Source organism: Arvicola amphibius, chromosome 10 (genome assembly GCF_903992535.2).
Source record: "Arvicola amphibius chromosome 10, mArvAmp1.2, whole genome shotgun sequence".
Classification (NCBI taxonomy): domain Eukaryota; kingdom Metazoa; phylum Chordata; class Mammalia; order Rodentia; family Cricetidae; genus Arvicola; species Arvicola amphibius.
In genome coordinates, this window is record NC_052056.1 from 59,877,944 (window position 1) to 59,897,786 (window position 19,843).

The following is a 19,843-nucleotide window of genomic DNA, read 5'->3' on the forward strand; positions in this document are numbered from 1 at the left end:
TAATAATAAGCCCCCAGGTCCTGGTGGTCCCTCTCGTTTTCTTCACTTACCTCTGTCCTAACACTGTTCCCCTTCTCTCTGCACTGATACCATCCCTAGCCTACCCCACATACTACCTTGGAACATCTGCATTTGTTCATCTTCTGCTTGCTTGAATGGCCCTTTGTCAAATGGCCGCATGGCTTGTCTCTCACGGCCGTTAAGACCACGTTCAGACGCCAAGTCATGAGGCTGCCTGAGCATTAATTTGTGCCCTCTACTCCCCATTGCATTTCCCAATCTTATTTTTTTTTCTTGGTAAAGTGCTTCTCATTATCTATCATACTTCACATTTTCCTGATTTTGTTGTTCTCATGGTCTATTGTGTTTCCCACCAGAATATAACCTTCATGGAAGCAGGAGCCTTTGTCTCCTATGTGTTCCTGTTTCCATAAAACCTGGACCGGCATTTCACATGTGAACATTTGTGTCAGGGTCAAATGTTACTGCTGTCCCGTGCCTGGTCCACAGCCGGCCTTGACTTTCTGCCTTAGGACCTACCTTCCTGAGGACAAAGCTGCCGTAGCCAGCAGTTCAAACACCTGTTTTAACGGTTTCTGACCGGATGCTTCTGTCTGCCCTTTCTCCACAGATTCTTACTCTCATTCCTCCGGGGAAAATGGAGGCAAATCCGAATCGGTGGCCAACCTTCAGTCTCAACACTCCCTGAACTCCATCCACAGTTCGCCTGGTCCCAAGCGCTCCACCAACACCCTTAAAAAATGGCTAACCAGCCCTGTGCGTCGGCTCAACAGTGGGAAAGCAGATGGAAACATCAAAAAGCAGAAGAAAGTACGTGATGGGCGGAAGAGCTTCGACCTGGGATCACCCAAGCCTGGGGATGAGACGACCCCTCAGGGAGACAGCGCTGACGAGGTACCTACAAGGGCCAGCTCTCTTCTGCCGTGAGGGACCGCTGACACGCTTCCCACACAGATGGGTCTACCGTCTCTAGTACTACATCATCTTGAACTTTCCATTCTTGAGACTTGATTACTTTGATTTGTGCCCCATCCCGAGACTGATAAGCACTGAGACGATCAAGTAGACAGAAACAAAGATTGCCAGATTCCGAGACAGGGCACTAGCCAGAGAAGAGGCCGTTGATCCCCTGCCTCTACTGAGGGTGGCATCAAACCTGGCCAGATACAGAGTAAGAATGCAAGCCTTGAGACTGCATCACTCAGCAAACCAGCGGCTGAGCTGCAGTCAAGCGTTGTGAGCAATGCCACAGGTCAAGGGTGTTGCAGATGCCATGTATGGTGAGAACTCCTTTAGTTCTAGCACTTGGGAGGCAGAGACAGCTGGTCTCTGAATTCGAGGCCAACTTGTTCCACGCATTGAGTTCTCAGCAAGCTGGGACTGCACAGAGGGAGCTTATCTCAAACAAACAAACAAATAAGGGGTTGCAGAGGGGCAGCTCTGAAGACTTCATGAAGGTCACAGCGGGTGAGGTTTCAGTTCAGTGAGGAACGTGGATGGGAGACAGCTGGTGATGATGAAATGGGCCATAATGAGCTCCTCTGACCTCACATTTGTCACAGAGAACTGGGCTTTAGCCAAGACGTTAGGCTCGGTAATCTCTTGAGTGCTTGCAGAGCCGAGATTCTGTAATAAAAATATAGGGGATGCATTTTTATCTTGGAGGGTAAAATGCTTGCTTTATCTGTGTAACTAACCTATTCCAGTGTCGGCTGAAGCTAAGACCGTCTTCTAGATGCATGACTAGCCCCCCTCTCATAATTTTGTTCTACCCGCTATTTCTCAAGTTATAAATGGCACAAAACCGGGTGAGATTTGGATGGTAGTTTAATAGCCTCTTGGAAAAAAATTGAAGTTAGTCCTGGCCTGGTGATACATAACATTCTTGTAATCCCAGTATACAGCAGGCTGACACAAGGATCATGAGTTCGAGACCAGCCTGGACTCTTGAGGAGAAAAAGTGTTGGGGGTGGGAGAGAAGGGAAAAAAATTAGTTTAAAAGTTAGTCTTCAAACTTTCTCCCTTTGCATTTCTTCCCAATAATGCCAAGTCCTGAAATATTGGCGTCTTTTATTGATGTAGCAGTACCTAATGGCGTTCTTTTGTTCTAGAAGAGCAAGAAGGGTTGGGGCGAAGATGAGCCAGATGAAGAGTCACACACGCCCCTTCCTCCGCCCATGAAGATCTTTGACAACGACCCCACCCAGGATGAGATGGTAGGAGCCCTGCTGAGATTTCTCTTCCTGAGTCTGTGGGACTGGAACAGCGCTGCCCTCCCCATCAGCGCCTTCCCCTAGAGAACCCACAGGGACGTAGGTGCTGTTGGTTAGTAGATGTCCTGTCTCACAGTTACCGAGGCTTGGCTTTGTTCTGGGTAGTGGAGGGATACATGAAGACTGGTTAAAGCAGGAATCTGCCTGGGATCACACGCTGTTGAGAGAGGGTCATGGTACTGTATCTGCAGGCAGCAGATGCCAAAAGGAACTGGTTGTCTCCAAGGAATCTGTGAGGGCTCAGGTGTCAATCATTGGGTGACGCCTGATGTACAATCTGTGCTTTAGTTGTCTTCTGCTGCCAGCTCTAAAGGTCGAATTGCAGTCCCCTGTGCTCGAGCCAGTGCCACTAAAACTGCCATCTCGGCATGCGGGGTAGAGATGCTGGCAGTGGAAGGGTGTCGTCTAGCATGGAAAAGTGAAGCGTGCCCTGTTGCCACAGCCCTTTGTTTTGTAAAATGCCCTGTTCGCTGGCATCAGAAAAGTTCGTGCCCAGCGACATGCCCTGGCGGTTAGGTCATTCTGCTTGTTCTAGAGCGGAAGCTCGGTTCCAGCGGCCCTGCCTCCCAGGCGCTGACCTGGAACGTGGGCTTGCATTTTGTTCTTTTGATGCAGGGTCCCACTGTGTAGCCTTTTCTGGCCAGAAACTCACTATGTAGATCAGGCTGGCCCCAAATTCACAGCGCTCTACTTGCCCCTGTCCCCCTAATGAGTAAAGGCATGGGCTACCACGCCCGACTGGAGCTTCTGTTGTGTTGTCTCTCCTTGCCTTTCTTACAGCCATGCTTTGTGCTCCATTGGGTTTTTCTTGCCTTCTTATATAGTGGCTTGTACTTGTGACTCTGGTCCTCGATGTGGGAGTTCCAGCACTGGGTTGTACTTCCCGTTTTCTTCCAGAGTGTCGTTTTGTAGAGGTAGTGGTGGCTGGCCTGGCTGTTTCTGGCTCTTACTGTGTTCTGTCCTGTGCTCTGTACTGGGAAAGCTTCCTTTGAGTCAGTCTGCAGGCCAATCGTAGAGAGGTGTCAGACTTGTCCTTGGCTCTTCTTATGGATGTTCCAGCATTTTTTTTTAGCTTGATTCTGTCTGCTTTGCATTTGGTTGTTAACCCGTAGTTACTCAAGGTCGTCCTCTGTAGGCTAGAGGGACAACCAGGGATTAAGATGTGGCAGCCTGCCGTGATACTTACCCTAAGAAGCATATAGTTGTGTCCCCTTCTACAGAGATGTTTAGACCCTAGATTCTGAGGCCTCTTGACTCTGGGGCACAGGGAAATAAAACAACAGAAGCATGCCATTGTGCCCGAAGGGATTCCCAGAGGCAGAGATGACCGCCCTTCACCTTCATGAGAACTCGCCTGCTAGCTTCATCCACCCACCTTGTAAAACGTCCTATGAACAGTACTAGAGTGTGTGTGTGTGTGTGTGTGTGTGTGTGTGTGTGTGTGTATGGGGGAGAGGGTAGAGTTCCCAGGTTGCATTGCCTACATAAAACAGAAAGGTCATGAACTCTCTCCTAGTCCCCTCAAACAGATTGTTGGGGGTGAATGTGTGTTAAGTAGTTCCTGGATAAATTTTAACTGATTGCCCCAGGCATCTATGTGGTCCTTTTCTTTGTCACACATAGTGCCTTGCAGCTGTCCCATTTTAGACACATTAACTCTGCCCCCACACTGGCTTGTTTGAGTTTAGTGCACTTGGTTTTTGTTGGAATAATCGGGATGGGATAAGTCTCAGTACTCCTAGCAAATAGGGTTGGGTTTATTAAAACAGTTTTGTTTTTCGGAGGCAGTCCCAACTATGTAGCTCTGGCTGGCCTGAAACTCATTGTGTAGACCAGGCTGGCCTTGAACTTGCCACAGTCCTTCTGCCTCCGCCTCATGAGTGTTAAGGATTCTAGGTATGCCCCCACCAGCCCTGGCAGGAACTTCTTAAAGTCCAGCCATTTAATGTCTGACTGCTTAGTCCTCCATGTCTGGATGCTTCCCACTTACACTATGTGTGTGACGTGTTCGGTGCTTTATCTAGTCCGGCTTTGTTTAGTTTTTACCTGTGTAACTGTAATTTCAGTAGCCGGAGAATACCGCACTGACTTCACGCTCCGTGACGGTCATGACCGGTCCTTTGTGTGACAGCCTCGGGTGTTTCCGGTCTTTGTGCCTCTGAGTAACAGCCCTGGTGATTCCTGAGTAGGATCCCGTGTCTATCCTTCTCACATCTGACCCTGGAAAGAGTTCCCAGAAGTAGGATTACTAAATCAGAGATGGAAACTCGGTTTCCCAAACCAAGAAATTTTTCCTGCATTCTCCCAAAAGATGGGAGAAAAAAGTAGTGTTGTCTTTCTTAATTGCTTGTATTTGATCTCTCCCAATCTTAGAAGCAAAGACTTAAAAGCCCTTTTTATTTAATTGCTTAAAATAAAAATACCAATCCAAATTTCCACTCCCTCCCCTCCTCCCACTCCCCTCCCACTCTCTCCATGGACCCTCCCACCGCTTCCCCCTCCAATCCTAAGAGACGGCAATGCACTCCGCCCTGTGGAAAGTCCTACTACATCTAGGTTGAGCAAGGTATACATACATCCAAAGAGAATAGGATCCCAAGAAGCCAGTACGTGCAGTAGAGACAAAGCCCAGTGTCATTAAAAGCCCTTTTGAAACTCTTCCCCAACCTGAAGGGGAAGAGTGAAGCCTGGTCAAGCCCAGGACGTAGCTCTTTCTATGCTCACACTCATTTTCCTCGTGTCCCAGCCTGGGACCGTCACTGCCCTCTGCCCCGATGCCCTGGACAAGAAACACACAAAGCTGCAGAGGGAGCCATCACATCCCTTCAGGAGGATGGAACTAATAAACAAGAACGGTCCTTCCATGTGTGAGAGGAACACCCAGCCATTGTGCACACAGCCACTACAGGAAGCCTTGCCACTGGTCCACGGGAGGGACCCAGAGAGGCCTGCAGTTGAGGCTCCCTTTGATGTGAGCAAGGTGGTCTCTGGGAACCCCAGCATGGACACAACTATCTTTTAGTACTTACTCTTGAGAGTCTTACCAGTGCCTTGCATGCGTGAGTGCATGCGTGTGTGTGCCTTGCATGTGTTCATGAGTGCGGGTGTGTAAATGGGAGGGAAAGGGAGGAAAAAGATATGAGGAGAGGTGTCCAGCTTGCTTGACACACAGTGATGATCCCCAGCTAAGGCTGTAGCACAACATGGCCTTTATCTCTTTCACACACATGGGAGGCTGGAATAGTCCCATACCTCCCAGATCATGGAACGGCAATGGGCTACCACAAAAGGCTGAAGTCCTGATCTCCCTCAGAGCAGTTCCCATGCCCTGGTATCAGTCTGCATAGTCCTTGCCTGTGAGTTTCCTGGTGGAGTCAATAAACCCCTCCCCTCAGCCTCAAAGGAGAACCAGGCCCAGTACTTTGACAAGGGGTCTGTAGACCTACCTATACCCGACTGGCCTCCCGACCCCACCCCGTCTCCCTCTGTCTTCTCTGTCCTCTGAACACGGAGCTGTGCTTTTCCTAGCCTGCCTCGCACTTTGGACTGTCTGCTTTGCTTCCTAACTGCTGTTCCTCTTTTCTTGCTAATCTGCTTTACCTTTGCTGTCCAATGTCTTACAGTCCTCCTCTCTGCTGGCAGCCCGGCAGGCTTCCACTGAAGTACCCACTGCTGCCGACCTTGTCAGTGCCATAGAAAAGCTGGTCAAAAGCAAGCTGGTAAGTGGGCATCCCGGAGGCAGCTCTGTGTCGCATCTCACCTCGTGTGGCGTCCGGGGCCTCAAATCAGTCAGCCATATCCTGATTTCACTCATTCCTCCTGTAGCTTAATTTTGTGTAATGGCGGCTTCTGAAAAATGCCCCAGGAGCCTTTTCAGCTTTCTGTGGGGTTGGCGCAGGGACTCAACGAGGCCTTTATGGTTGAGGTAAATGAACCGTGGAGTTTCCAAGGCAAAGAAATACTCTTGGCTGAAAACTGAGCAGTGGTTCCTAGACGCAACGCATGGCACTCAGTCACTGACTGCGGTGTCTCAGGCTAGCCCGGAGGCCAGTGTCGTGTGCTGCTGAGACAGAACGTGGATTCCTAAAGAACCGGGCAGGTTCATTCGGAGACTTTCTAGTTTACCAGGCCTTAGAGATTAGGCCATTGCTAATCAAGGATTTGAGGCATGTGTGAGTAACCTTGCCTCAAGAAATTGAGAGAGCCAGAATGTATCTCTGTCACATGGGGAAGACAAACATGAGCCACAAACAACTGGTCTAGCCCATGACTATCTTATGGGCCAATCATAGTACCAGAAGGAAGGGCAATTAGCCCGAGCTGGCTCAGGATTTCAGTGGTGGGCTAATGCTCCTCCCAGGCGGATCACTCGGTTGAGCTGTCCCTCTGGCCCCCTATGTTTGTGAGTGTAAACGACGGGGCAGCAGTTCCAAGCGTCTTGCTGTCTCTCTCTGTGGTCCACCTGTTTAGCTTTTCCTGCCATTCTCATGCGACTAATTCGCTGCTCTTCCACCAGACTTCTGCTGGAAAGGGTCCTTAATCAGCACCGCTAACCCTCCTCCCCTCAGCCTAGGGACTGGAGGACAGCGGCGCGTCCTCTCCCAGGCCAGCCGCCTCGCCTCATGGTTGCGAACAGAACGCAAACGGTGTCAGTAGATGGTGGTTTGGGTGAGAAGGCAAGTTCTTGAAGAAGGCCGTCCGCTTCCCTGTCGTCTCGCCCTGTGGCTATCGCGGACACTGCGTTGACTTATTGACTTAACGAAGTCACCCTCTTGTTATTGTTTTTGTGCCTATCACCCCCATTTCTCTGGAATGTTCTCCTTACTTTTGCTTATCTAATACACAGTAGCAGTACTTCAGGGCCCCACCCAGTTTCATCTCTCACAAAGACGTCCCCTACCAGTCCTGGCCAGATTTCCTCTGAAGTCCCACTGTAGTCCTAAAGCTTCATGCTATCAGAGATAGCTCTGTTATTGTTAAAATAGCGGAATGTTTGCATTTGCGACTTTCTCCCTGCTTGTAAGTTATTCGAGGTGGTATTGCTCTTTTTTCCTTCCATTAATACATAGTAGTCTTTACACTTAGTAACTTTTTCACGAATACTTGTTCCAAAAACTCGTATCTGCTTCTATTCGGGGTGACCTTTACCCCGCTGCTTACTATTGCTAACCTTCGTACTGTTGGCTCTGCTTTATGTGATCAGTGGGACTAGTATTAAAGACATGAGCAAAATTATTGGGATACTCCACAGGGGTAAATGTCCCAGACAGAGAGGAGGGAGTATGGGGTGAGGTCAGAGTTCACAGGCCCAATCCCGGGCTCTCAATAAACAACTACCAAATAAAATGCCCTTTCTGTGGTAAGTTTGCCATAAGAAAAGCGTTAACTTCTCTCACCAATAATTACTTCTTGAAGATCTATGTGGAGCCCACAGTGGCAGAGATGTCTCGAAACCAAACTCATACTAAGAATGAAGGAATGGTGATTTGGTTTCTTAGAATTTTCTCACCAAAATTTGATTATTTTTCTTCTCCCCTTCTGTCCTTCCCATCCCACTATAGCATGGCCATGGAGCAACCCACTGTGTGGAGCACACCAGTAAACGGAGGCTATTTCAGCCATGTTTGAGAACACGGAGTTGCGTTTTTACCTCCAAAATAAATTCCTATTTATTCCTCATTAGCTTTTCACTTTAAAGAAAGAATCATTAAAAACATTCTGGGGTTTATCTGATGGAGCACAGCAGCATAGAGGCTGCCAAAGTAGCCAGTGGCCTCACACACTTGGTCATTTGAAGTTGAGTCTCTGTGTCGGCGATAGAGTCACAGACTTGCTCAGCCAAAGTTCAGTGTGCAAGTCAAGAGTCAATGGTGCCACTGAACTCCAGGCCGCTCGGCCACACCTTGATGAGCTGTGTATGAGTAATCTATTCATCCTAGATGCAGCCGTCTAGCACGTCCTTAAAAGAACTGGAAGGGCCCTGGAGGAAGTAGCCTGTACCATGTGGTCCATGTTATTTGAATGAAAGCTGAAGAAACGGAGATTAAGTTTGGGGAGAAACGTGTGGGGAAGGCTGTCTTCCAATGCCTGAAGCGCTGCCGTGGGAAGGGAAAGGTTGGTCTCATACTTGCTCCGGAGGAAAGAACCTGGACCTGGAGGCAGTTGTCTTAATGTGGTGTGAGGAAGAACCAGCAGAGTTCTTCCCGATTAAGAATCTCATTTTATTTTACAGTTTGCTTTAGTGCAGACTCTGTCAGACATTTCTCTATTAAGTGTTCAAAGAATGGCATCAGATTCTGTGCTGAGAAGTCATTTGGCTCCCTAGTTCTACCCAAGGGCTGCGAGGTCTCCCGTGTCGTCCCAGGGCTGCTCCAGCACAGTCCCTTGGGCACGTTTGCGCCATGGTTCCGCATCAGCTTTCCAGAAGCTGCTATTGGAGAATGAAAGTAGGATTTGCAGGCTTGCCTCCAGTGCAGATAAATCCTGGAAGAGCCTCCAGAAACACTTTTTCTGCTTTCCCCATGTGAGTCTTCTTTGGTGGAGGTGCAGAGTTTCAAGCCAGGGTTTCACTGTGTAGCCTTAGCTGTCCTGCTACTCACTCTTTAGACCAGGCTGGTCTCGAACTCACAGAGATCTGCCTGCCTCTGCCTCCTGAGTGCTGGGATTAAAGGCGTACACCACCATTCACCCATGTGAGTCTTGATAAGATTTTTTTTTAGTCTTTAGCAGCTATGGTTCTGACTGGTAGCAAGTTTGTAAAGAACTAGGAAGGTGAAGGTTTCAGTCCTGGGCTCCTACTGATAGCATAGCCCCAGAGAAATAACTTGTCATTTCGGTGCTCCTGATGATGATGAATCTGTTGGCCTGAATCTGATCTCAAGATGATGGCATAGGCACGGCCATGCTTCACACACTGATAAGCAGGCATCTACAAATGTTAGCTCTTTGGGCAACCAAAAAGAACTGTGTTGTCTCTGGCTTCCAAGACCTAGTGTGGGATATGGAGACTTGGTACTTGCCAACCAGTAGATTGGTCGTGGGTGAATGTTACAGTTTAGTAGATGATACCATTTGGTTTCATCCTCCAAGGCTAAGCAGCCATATCTTCCTGGCCATGTGACAGTCTAGTGTGTTCTGCCACCTGCCTGTTACACAGGACTGAACCTCTAGGAAAGAAAGCCACCTTAGTGCTTGTTTTGGTGGCACACCCTAGCAGCTCACTCCACTCTCATGGCCCAGTGGCTGCATCTTGATAATCTCCCACCTCCAAGGTAGCAGGGCTAGCCAGTGGGAGCTCTGGCTTGTTCTCCCTGGTGACTGAGAAATGTACAAGTTGACTTCAGCAAGACTCTACCCTCTGTCTCTGCTGGTTTGAGAGCAGCCAGGGTCACTTGTGGCTCAGGCCAGGGTATGTGTGTGTCTGTGCTTTGCCGTCCCTTTTACATCAATCAACTCGTGTAGTCGACAGCCCTGTAGAGTTAGCACAAGCTCAGAATCTAGAGGAGATGAAGCAGTGGCCCATCGTACCTCTTCTGGGGGTGCATGTTTTCAGGACCTGGGTCATCCGGCAACCTTCTGGTAAGGATTCGTAAGATTCGGAATAGGAAAGGTTAGAATTCCAACAAAAATTTAGAACCTGCCTGGTAGTGGTAACACATGCCTTTAATCCCAGCCCTTCTCAGAGGCAAGGGAGGCAGAGGCATATGGATCTCTATGAGTTTAAGGCCAGCCTGGTCTACAGAGTGAGTTCCAGGACAGCCAGGGCTGTTACATAGAGAAACACTGTATCAAAAAACAAAACAAAACAACAATAACAAAAATCAAAACCCCAAATCACCATCTTGCAGTATCATTTGCCTGGAGATCCCACACCTCAGTTTTTTTTCACTGTGTAGATGCTCTATAGCTGACCCTAGTGAGAATGGCTTAGTTCTGATTTTTTTTTTGTCCGGGAGAGAGTTTATATTTTTTTAAAAGTACATTAGTGTCTAAATGTGAGCTTTCCAACATGAGAAACACACACACACACACATTCACTGTACTGAGAGGCAAGCTAACACAGCTGTTATTTCACATGGTTATTTCCCGTGTGGCAAGGATACCCAGATCTGTTTGACAGAGGCCCCTGATGTTAAGTGCAGCCCTCAGGCTGTGAGTGAGAGCTCTGGGACGATTCATGTCACACATCTGTACCCTTCTCCTCAGAGTTCTGTTGTCCCTTCCTCCCCCTCCCTCTCCCTCCACCTCCGGTAGCCTCGATTTCGTTCTCTGACTCCATGTAAACTTGACTCTTGATTAAAAATTTTTTTCTTATAAGAGAGATAATGTGACATTCTTTTCTCTGTGTCTGGCTTATTTCTCTTGGCATCAGGTTCTCCAAGTTTATCCATAATGTGGCAAAAGGCAGAATTTTGTTTTGTTTCCCAGACAGGGTTTCACTGTGTAGCCCTGACTGTCCTGGAGCTCACTCTGTAGACCAGGGTGCCCTCAACTCAGACATCTGCCTGTCTCTGTCTCCCTAGTGCTGGGATTATAGGCGTGCGCCACCACACCCAGCTGGAGCATGATATGATGGCTCTAGCTTTCATCTCCTTAGGAACTACTGCATCCCAGCCTTCACTCCCACCCACAGCATGCGAAGTTTCCTTTTCTTTCTGCTCTCACCAACCAGTATTTGTTTGCTTCCCTGGCCTCTGCTTCTTCCCACCCAATGTATAATAACTATCCTAAGGGTGTGACGAAGAAGTTTCTATAATAGGAGCAGCCAAGAGGGGACTGTTTGATGTGGTGATTGGTGCTGGGCCGGCGACTTCCCTGTTATCTCATTGGATGAACCTTGATCTCCACTCAGGAAGCCACAGGATAGTCACTTGAGCTTTGAAATCCAGCATGGAGTCTTCCTTAGAGTCCACACGCTAAGATTAATGCTCCGAGGGCCCTCCAGCCTATACAGTTGCTGTCAGTCCCTCCCAGAGTTTAGTCTGGCATCTCTCTGTGTGATTGGCAGAGGGATGCCTTGCCTTTTAAAACACTTAATGGAAGCTTTATATATGCTCATTCAGGAAAAATTGGAAAAATTACAAGAGTCTGAGCAGAGATCTTCATCATCTGGATACATTCAGTGTTAGGGTTTCATGTGTTTCTGTCAGAGCCTTTGACCAATAATGTAATCATAGTATTAAGATTTTAAATCCCGCTCTCCTTTATTGTTCCGTCAAAAACATTTTCCTGTAACCTGAAAAGCTCTTTGGAATGTTGAGAGTGGTCTTTCTCAAACTTAAGTCCAACGTTACTCTCCTGCTTAATTGCCCCGGACAGGCTCTTTAAGATGTCATCTGTGTGTCTCTAGGATCTGATGTCATTCCTTGTGAAGTCAGTTCTTCCTTTTCTGGTTCCCACCCACCCCCTGCTCACTAGCACCCACCCCCACTCACTAGAGCACGCACACACACACACACACACACACGCACACACACGTGCCACTCACTAACATGGTCTTCTGCCAGTCCCTCTGCACACACATCCAGTTCTACCTGCTGCAGGTTTGTAGCTCATCCCATGTGATTCCACTCCATGACCTTTCTCACAGTGCAGTCCCTGCCAGGAATGCTCTCCCGTTGCTATATCCAGCGAAGTTATTTTCCCCGCCTTAATATCTCAGAACAGCCAGCCCTTCACATCCTTGTATTCCTCTTCTGTGGCTTCACCCAAGCTCAGATCAGAAATCTTTGGGGGAAAATGGCATCTGCATTGAACATGTATTGACTTTTTTTTTTCTTGTCACTGGTCCCTAAGCAAGACAGTGTAACAATCATTACATGGTACATTTACATTATATTTTATACTAAAAAAAATACAGAAATGAGTTAACTATATAGGAGAATGGATGTAAGTTATATGAAAACACTAAGCCATTTTATAAGGGACTTGAGCATCCCTGAATCTGGGGACCCCTGGGGAGTCTGGGCCAATCCCCCAGAACATCACAGGGATAACCTCACTGAGCTTCTCCTTTTCCATGAAGTCCTTCTCTGCTCTCTCCCTCCCGCTCTGGAGCCGCCTGCGCCTTTTGCTGGCCTCCATGGCCTCCTGTCAGCACACCCAATGTGCGGTAGATCATGAAGGTCCGAGACTCCTACTCAGCCTCATTTCTCCAGCGTTTTCAAGTATTCAGCCTTTAATGTCGTAGATGCTTGACTGTTTTTGTTTTTGTACAAATAAGGCATTGATTGCCATGCTGCGTGATGAGGGGCGAACAGGGAGAATGAAAGTGCTCACCGGAGCAGAGCGAGGGCATGTGCCCCAAGACCCAGGGACTAGGGAACACGATCACTTCACCAGGACAGTGGCCTTCCTCCATTGTAAGCCACCTATTTGAATCCTCTTTGCATTTCTAGCCCCTGACCTTGGATTAGCCTTAGGAACTTATATTGTTCCTTCCTGGTTCACTTCTCTTTTATCTGCTGGATGCTGTGGCCCTGAACCACAGGTGGGGCAGAAGTTTTGACTACGGAGACAGACTGGCAACCACTGTCTCTTTCCTCCTGGGGACAGCACTGATGACAAGTTACCCTGGTGGCCCTAGGCTGGATCCCTGTATCCAGCTTTAGCTCAGGCAGCTGAGTCCTCATAGGGGGTCACTCTGGAATGACTATAAGCAAGAGAGCCAGCTCCATCGTTCCAGGCAGGCTGCCCAGCCTAAGAACTGGGTCAGGTCCTTTATTTCCCTTCCACTGTGACACTCTCCTGACTGGCCCAGAGTCCTCCCCTAAGAGATAACCCGACTTCTTTGCTCAAACAAAGTCAAGAGAGAAAGGCAGATATTCCCGTGTGGCACATTGAGCTCCTTAGAGGCCCTTCACTCTGTAGACAGATTGGACCATGCCATGCTGGTTGAGCCATGCACCCTGGAGACAGCGGCCTGCTTGCTGGGCCTGGCACTCACCTTCCCACCAGCCTACAGGCCACAGAACAAAGGCCACAACAGGACGGTGAGAGAGATGGGAAGTAAAAGATACTAATCAGATCCGTCCCCAGCTGGGTCCATCTGTGCTGGAGCCTGTCTCTGGTGATGGCACCAGGGGACATGTCCTGGAAGGCTGCCCGTCCACTGGCTTGTCAAGCCTCAGCACCAGACATTCTAATTTCCTTAATAGCAGGTTACCAATCCTGTATCTATAAATGTAGCTCAACCCTTCTCGACCCTTCTTTATTTTTAGCCTATACTGCTGTTCTGGATATAACAGCATCCACGGTTGATTACTTGTTCTGTAAACACCTTTATGTCAAGTGGAAAGTAGTTTTCTCTCTCTCAAGTTGGAAGACATCGTCAGTACTTTTAATTCTAGGGTTGGCAACAGATTCGTGTTTGACCCTTGGCATAGTCTACCAATTTGGGGAGTTGGGGAGAAGGCCAATGTTGCTGTTCAACATTAAGTTTTGAAGACTCAAGTCTTAATATTCTTCATCTTTTCTCCTACCGGGTACCACATTTGCTTTGTCTCATCTCCCTGGAATGTTCTTTCCTGCCTCTGTTTGGCTTCTGTTGAAATACAGCAGCTGAGAGAGCTGGTGATGGATGCTCCCGAGTGCAGACCAGCCACAGCCTTTGTTCTACCCTCTCTGCTCTTTGCATTGTTTGATCTCTGTGGCTTATGTCTTAGGCCTGATGTTTCCAAAGACTACTAAATGAAGCCTTTCGAAACCATAGGGGCTGGCATAGTCAGGCCCCTTAGATAGCTGGCCTGTGTCTTTCGTGCTTGTGTTATAGATGCCCACCTTGATCTTGATCTCTAGGATTACTGTCTCTCTGCATTGCTTCTACCAATCCCCAGAACCAAATGCTTAGTGTCACTGGGTGGTCTTTTTGCCCAGGGTACTTGCATTACATACAGCCCAGCTCTCATGCTCAGGGAACACTGCAGACAAGGGGTTGGAAAGAATGGAAGGGTTGGAAGATGGGGTGGGATGTTGCAGAACCTTGTCTTCTAGACATGGCATGGCTCTTGTACCCATGAATTCAAAGCAGCTATGGCTGTCTGACAAGACTGTGGTGGGCTATTGTATACTGCGTGAAGGTGTGGTGCTGTGTCATAAAAAGCTGAATAGCCAGTACCTAGGCAGGAGGTGTAGGCGGGACATCTGTAAAGAGAAAGGAAGAAGAGGAGATGGAGCAAAAGGCAGAGGAGCTGCCAATGAGACATGGAGGGAGTCAGACATACAGAATGAAAGAAAGGTAAAAAGCCACAAGGCAAAGCAAATTTTAATAAGATCAGGTTAATTTAAATTATAAGAGCTAGCGGAACAAGCCTAAGCTAAGACTTTCATAATTAATAATAATTCTCTATGTCGTTATTTGTGAGTTGGCGTCTCAAAGAAAAATCTGACTACACAAGACCTGTACAGGATTAGACCCAGCAACATTTCATCATGAAAGGGGGAAGGACTCCTAAGCCCCTGTCCCCAACAGCTATTAACAGTTACTTGGGGGAGATGTCACTTTATTCAGCGGTGTAGCCACTGCTAAGTTGCTTATACTCAAATAAATAACCTCCCACCCATGCTCATGAGACAGCCCTGTTTCTCTGTGAGTCACACTCAGAGATGAGAAGAGTTTTAACTAGAGAAGCGGGAGGATGAAATGGGGTGATTGGGCAGTAAAAAGAGCTAAAATTTATTGCATAGATGTCTGCCAAAATTAATTTTAAAAAAATCTTCAAAGGCCTATATGATGATATCCCAAATATACATTAAGCAAATAAACTTAATACATTAAAATGTTAGTTTGGCCCCAGAGAGTGTGGTCCTACTGCCAGTTACAACTTGAGTATGTTACGGTTTGAGTATGTCACTGTTACCAATGCCAGCCACAGAGAGAGACTCACCTGTGCGCCACTTTGAACTTTTCCTGGAGTTTGTACAAGTATCATCTCTGTTCCTTAAAAGTTTGCTAAAATGGAGAATCTGATCTGAAAACCCAAGGACCCACAAGACAGTTTCATGTCCCTTGCAAGAGTACACTGTGCCCGTCAGACCTGGAGCTAGACCGCAGGCTCCTTTTCTCAGCTGCTTCTAGATTATTAATCCATTTCCTGATTTTTTTTTAAAGTTAAGTAGCACCTTGGTTAACAGAAATGAGGATTACTAAAAGAAAGCTCTTGTTAAATAACCTTAACAAAGATGTTTTTAGAAAAGGCCACCACCACTGGCTCTATCTTGACTGCATCTCATTGTCTTCTTCCAAAGTATTGCCATTTATGTAACAAAGTATGATTCCCACCACCTAGCTCTGTCACTTCCCTTTGCTTATCAATTTGCATGAAGTGGTCCTATGACTGGTTTCCCTTTCCAGTGCCATATTTGGTTTAGAATCCCAGTGGTTAGCTTTCCTGCTGGAGCCCTCACCCAGAGATAAGTCACCATGACAATTTCATTATGTCTGGGCAATTGGCTGCATACGGATGCTCTGTGTACCCTGACTGCGGGCACCAGCTCTCTGCTGCAGGAAGGCAGAGGTCTCTGATCTCCCAATGTTTCGCTGTTGGTTTTCATATTGCCTGTGGCTAGACTGGACAGACGGAGCTTGCAAATAATTCACCAGTGCTCGCTCTGAGGCTATGTATCCTTCTCTTTTTAGACTCTGGAAGGAGGCTCTTATCGGGGGAGCTTGAAGGACCCCACAGGCTGCCTGAATGAGGGGATGACCCCTCCCACACCTCCTAGAAACCTGGAAGAAGAACAGAAAGCCAAGGCTCTGAGAGGCAGGATGTAAGTGACTTGCCACCCCACCCTGGTACATGTGTGTGCTGCGCAGTGGCCAAGGGGTCCCATGCTGTCTATCTACTATTCTCATCCTTTCTAGAAGATGACCAGGTCTGTACAGTGCATCACTGATATCAGCGAGCCACTTTGAATAATAATAATTATTATTAATCTTAATGAAGCTTGGGCTGGGGGTATATTCTGTGAGATAGCTGTTACTGACAAGTGTGGTTATAACCAAGATCTAATACAACTGTAAAACCTGCTGAAAGAAAATAGGATTCAGAGAACTGGGGGAGTTACCATGGGTCTGCAGTCCCAGAGAGTCCCTGACTGTGGCAGAGTCTGGTGGGGATGGTCTGAAGAGATGCCCCCCAGGTTCAGTAGGTAAGAGAAGCGTAGGAGAGGCTCTCTGCCTGCCTGGTGGGGTGCATTTCTGCTGCTTCCCCCCGGGGCTTCACCTCCATTTGTAGGTTTCGTTCTGCAAGAACCCCCTGTGCTTTGAATGACTAGTGGTAAGATGCCATTCACATGTTGTAAAAACCCATGTGCTGTGTAAGGTTTGAGTCCTCTACCTTGATGCGGAGTCAGTCTCCTGGTATTTGAGATACTGAGGACCACTCTGAACATCCGCAAAGCAGAAACAGAGCCCTGCTAGAATTTAAGTTGCCTCCTTTGAAGTTGAGTCCTTTGGAAGCAAGCTGCCTGTAACTCAGGATGTGAGGTTGTGAGGGACACTCAGAATGGGTTTTTTGGCAGCTGTGAAGGGTCTCCCCTTATTCTGTCTTCTCTTCTCATTTACATCCGTCGCTCCTTTCGCCAGGCCACAGACACAAGAATGAGCAGAAATAACTGAAGCCAAGTCCTTTTGCTGCTGGCAGATATGCAGAGTAAACATTTAGGGCTTTGTTTCCTTGGAAGCAGAAGTGCTAACATCTTAGTGAGAGCCTGGTTTCAAAGCGGGGCTGTCACCGCATCGTGAAGAGGAGCAAGTGCCGTGTAAACTAATACCTGTGTTCACCCCCAGAGCCTTTTGAGGGTCATAAGAGTCCCAAGAATTTAGTGAATGAGCCATCATCTCCAAAGTGAGGTTTCCTGGGCCTTGCCCAGTACGTGCTCTCCCCCAGCTTCTCCTGTGGTCGGACACTAGCCAGGGAGGGGAGAGGACTGGAACTGGTTCCAGTCCTGCCTGGCATACATCAGGGAAGTTAAGCTGCTATCAGGAAAGTGACCTGTGAGGTAATGGTGGTCCTTGGAAGAGCCAGTGCCTTTAATTGTCTCTCTGACTGAAAGGACCTGAATATCAGTTACATTGTTATCCAAAGGAGATGTTGTTTGATTTTGTTAGAACAAGCTAGAAACGCTTGTTGCTTTTTAGCTCTCTGTACCCATCGCTTCTCTCTCGTCCGATTCTCATCAAACCTTCCATTTCCCATATCCTGAATCCCCTTGAGAAACGACCTGTTGAATGTCTCTTACTGTTTACGTCCTCACGCCAACCTGCTGGACTTCACGGCAAACATGAATGAGCAGATGAAATGGTGTCCGGTTGTAAATACTCTAAGACGCTAGAAAGGCGGTGTAGACTTGGAGGCTCGGTCAGATGGCAGGAGGACACCAAAGAGCCAAATGAGAGGTACACGAGAAGACGATTTCAGGTGGCCTTTGTCCAGAAGGAAGAAGACACTCAGAATGGACTTGCTGCCCTCCAGTTTTAGCCACCCATCCGTTCACCAGATGCCCGTCGGACATGTCTTCTGTCTCACCGGTAGGATAAATCAATGGATAAGACAAACAATAGCAACAACAGAATGTCTTCGCTTGTGGCAGGTTTACATTCTAATGGGAGAAATCAGACAAACAAAATAAATTAAGTAGTAGGTTGGAACCTGGAGAAGAAAGAAAACAGAGCAGGCTAAAGAAAATCAAGCACGGGTAAGGCTGTGCTGCAGTTTGAAACCACTTCTTCTGGGTTCGCACAGAGAGCAGGAAGATCAAGGACCTCGCCATGGAGGAACAGTGTCTTAGCAGTGGGGCCAGCCAGTGCCAAAGCTCAGAATTGTCTGTGGAAGGCCATGCATCCCCTACCAGTGTGTAAGGGGGCAGTTACAAGATGCTTAATCTTCACTGTCAGCTTGAATGGATGAGAACCCCCTGGGAAACACAATTCTGGGTATGTCTGTGAGGACACTGCCAGAAGAGCCACCCCAAGCATGTGTGGCACCATCCCATGGGATGGGTTCTGTACTGAGTGGAAAGGAAGCAAGAAGAAACTGGGCTGAACACCAGTGTTGCTTTTTTCAGGCATTTAGTCAGACTGAAAAGATAAATAACTAATACAAAGTCCATGTGGAGCTGAAAGAACTTTAGGTAGACCAAAGAATACCATTCATTTACTGTAGGGATTGGACATGGAAAAGAATTGCGTTATTTCCAACTCGTTTGCCAGTTAGTCATGAGGTGCCTTGGAAAGCGTGTATACCAATCTAGTTTTGTTTCGTTTTCTGAATGAGTCTTGTTATGGAGCCCAGGCTGGCCTAAACTCTTAATTCTCCGGCCTCTCAAGTACTGAGATGTTAGGTGGGCTCCCCACTACACCAGGTAGACCTTTTGATGATATCTCATCTTCCCGGTACTTTATTGGCCCTTCATGGGAACCCAGTGCAGTTCCCTTTCCTAGAGCCTCCAAAACTGAAGATAAAAATATCAGTACCCAGCGACAGGGCACTGGCCTTCCTCTCAAAGGGCCAGCCAGCCCCAAATTCCCCCTCTCATTTTCCTGTGGGTTTTCTCTTACCACTGTCTTCCAGGAAGTAACTTGGCCCATGCTAAAGATACATCTGAAGGCTTCTATTTGCCATTTCCAGCTCCTTCCTGTGGCCTGAAACACAGGATCGTGTGTTGGAGGGAGAGAAGCAGCTGGAAGTGCTGAGCACGCAGATAAAGCAAGCATGTGTTCTTTGCTACCTCCATGCGCTCTGAGGCCCTGACCTCAGCAGCTTCTCTGCGCTCTGGAGAAAAGCATTGAAGATGAATTGCTTCCTGGCTTAGAACACTTGCTGGGTTGTATCAGTCACCGCTCCTCGTTGACATCTCAGAGTGCCATCCCTTCTGTCAACTGGGCCAAAATAAACTATACTGGTGTGCCTCCAAGCAAAACTCTTGCCGACTCCTGTAAACACAGGACCTCGGGGGCCTGTGCATAACCACAGTGTCTTCTGTTCAGTGTTTGACTCTCAGAACTGAAGAAAGGAAGTGGCATTTGGGTGGAGACTCAGGGATGCCAGAGGCCTGGCTGGTCTGTTCCCTAGGCTGTAGATTACTGGGAAAGGATGGTCTTTGGATCCTTAATGCTTAGGTTCAAATCCCATCTCTGCTCTTCACTTTGTAGGTTTGGACAAAACTGACTAACCTTCCCATTTATCTCAGTATCTAGATGATAGAATTTTACAGTCCCTGCCTTGTTATAAGCATGAGGAAACCCAGATGGGGTAACTGGTATGTAATAAATGCTCTAGGACATAAAAGTAATTCATAAAGAACCCAGAAAGGCAAATGCTCTTGTCATTATCCGTCCCACATCGTGGGGTAGGGAATGCTGTGTTCAAAGTTCTGAACATGTAATATTTGCAGTCAACTAGGTTCTTTGACCTTGACTGAGGATTTTCCAGGCCAGTTACCATGGATACATTCCTGAATAAGTGGAGATTATGTATTGTAGAAGCTTTACTCAATATCTCCCCAGCCTTTCAAGGCTGGTTAACACACAAACGTCTTTCTTCTCTTAC

General features: G+C 47.7%; 1 protein-coding gene across 6 annotated transcripts in view; it reads left to right on the forward strand.

The window, feature by feature from the left end:
- Nucleotides 1–19,843, forward strand: part of Kalrn (kalirin RhoGEF kinase) — a 589,603-nt gene that overhangs the window by 520,082 nt on the left and 49,678 nt on the right. For 3 of the 6 annotated variants that reach the window (XM_038346661.2, XM_038346660.2, XM_038346662.2), the window contains exons 35-38: nucleotides 632–915; nucleotides 2,133–2,237; nucleotides 5,918–6,013; nucleotides 15,931–16,061. In XM_038346661.2, coding sequence (XP_038202589.1) covers nucleotides 632–915; nucleotides 2,133–2,237; nucleotides 5,918–6,013; nucleotides 15,931–16,061 — 616 coding nt within the window. The remainder of the gene's footprint in view (nucleotides 1–631; nucleotides 916–2,132; nucleotides 2,238–5,917; nucleotides 6,014–15,930; nucleotides 16,062–19,843) is intronic. The other 3 variants (XM_038346659.1, XM_038346667.1, XM_038346668.1) reach the window with 3 other exon arrangements.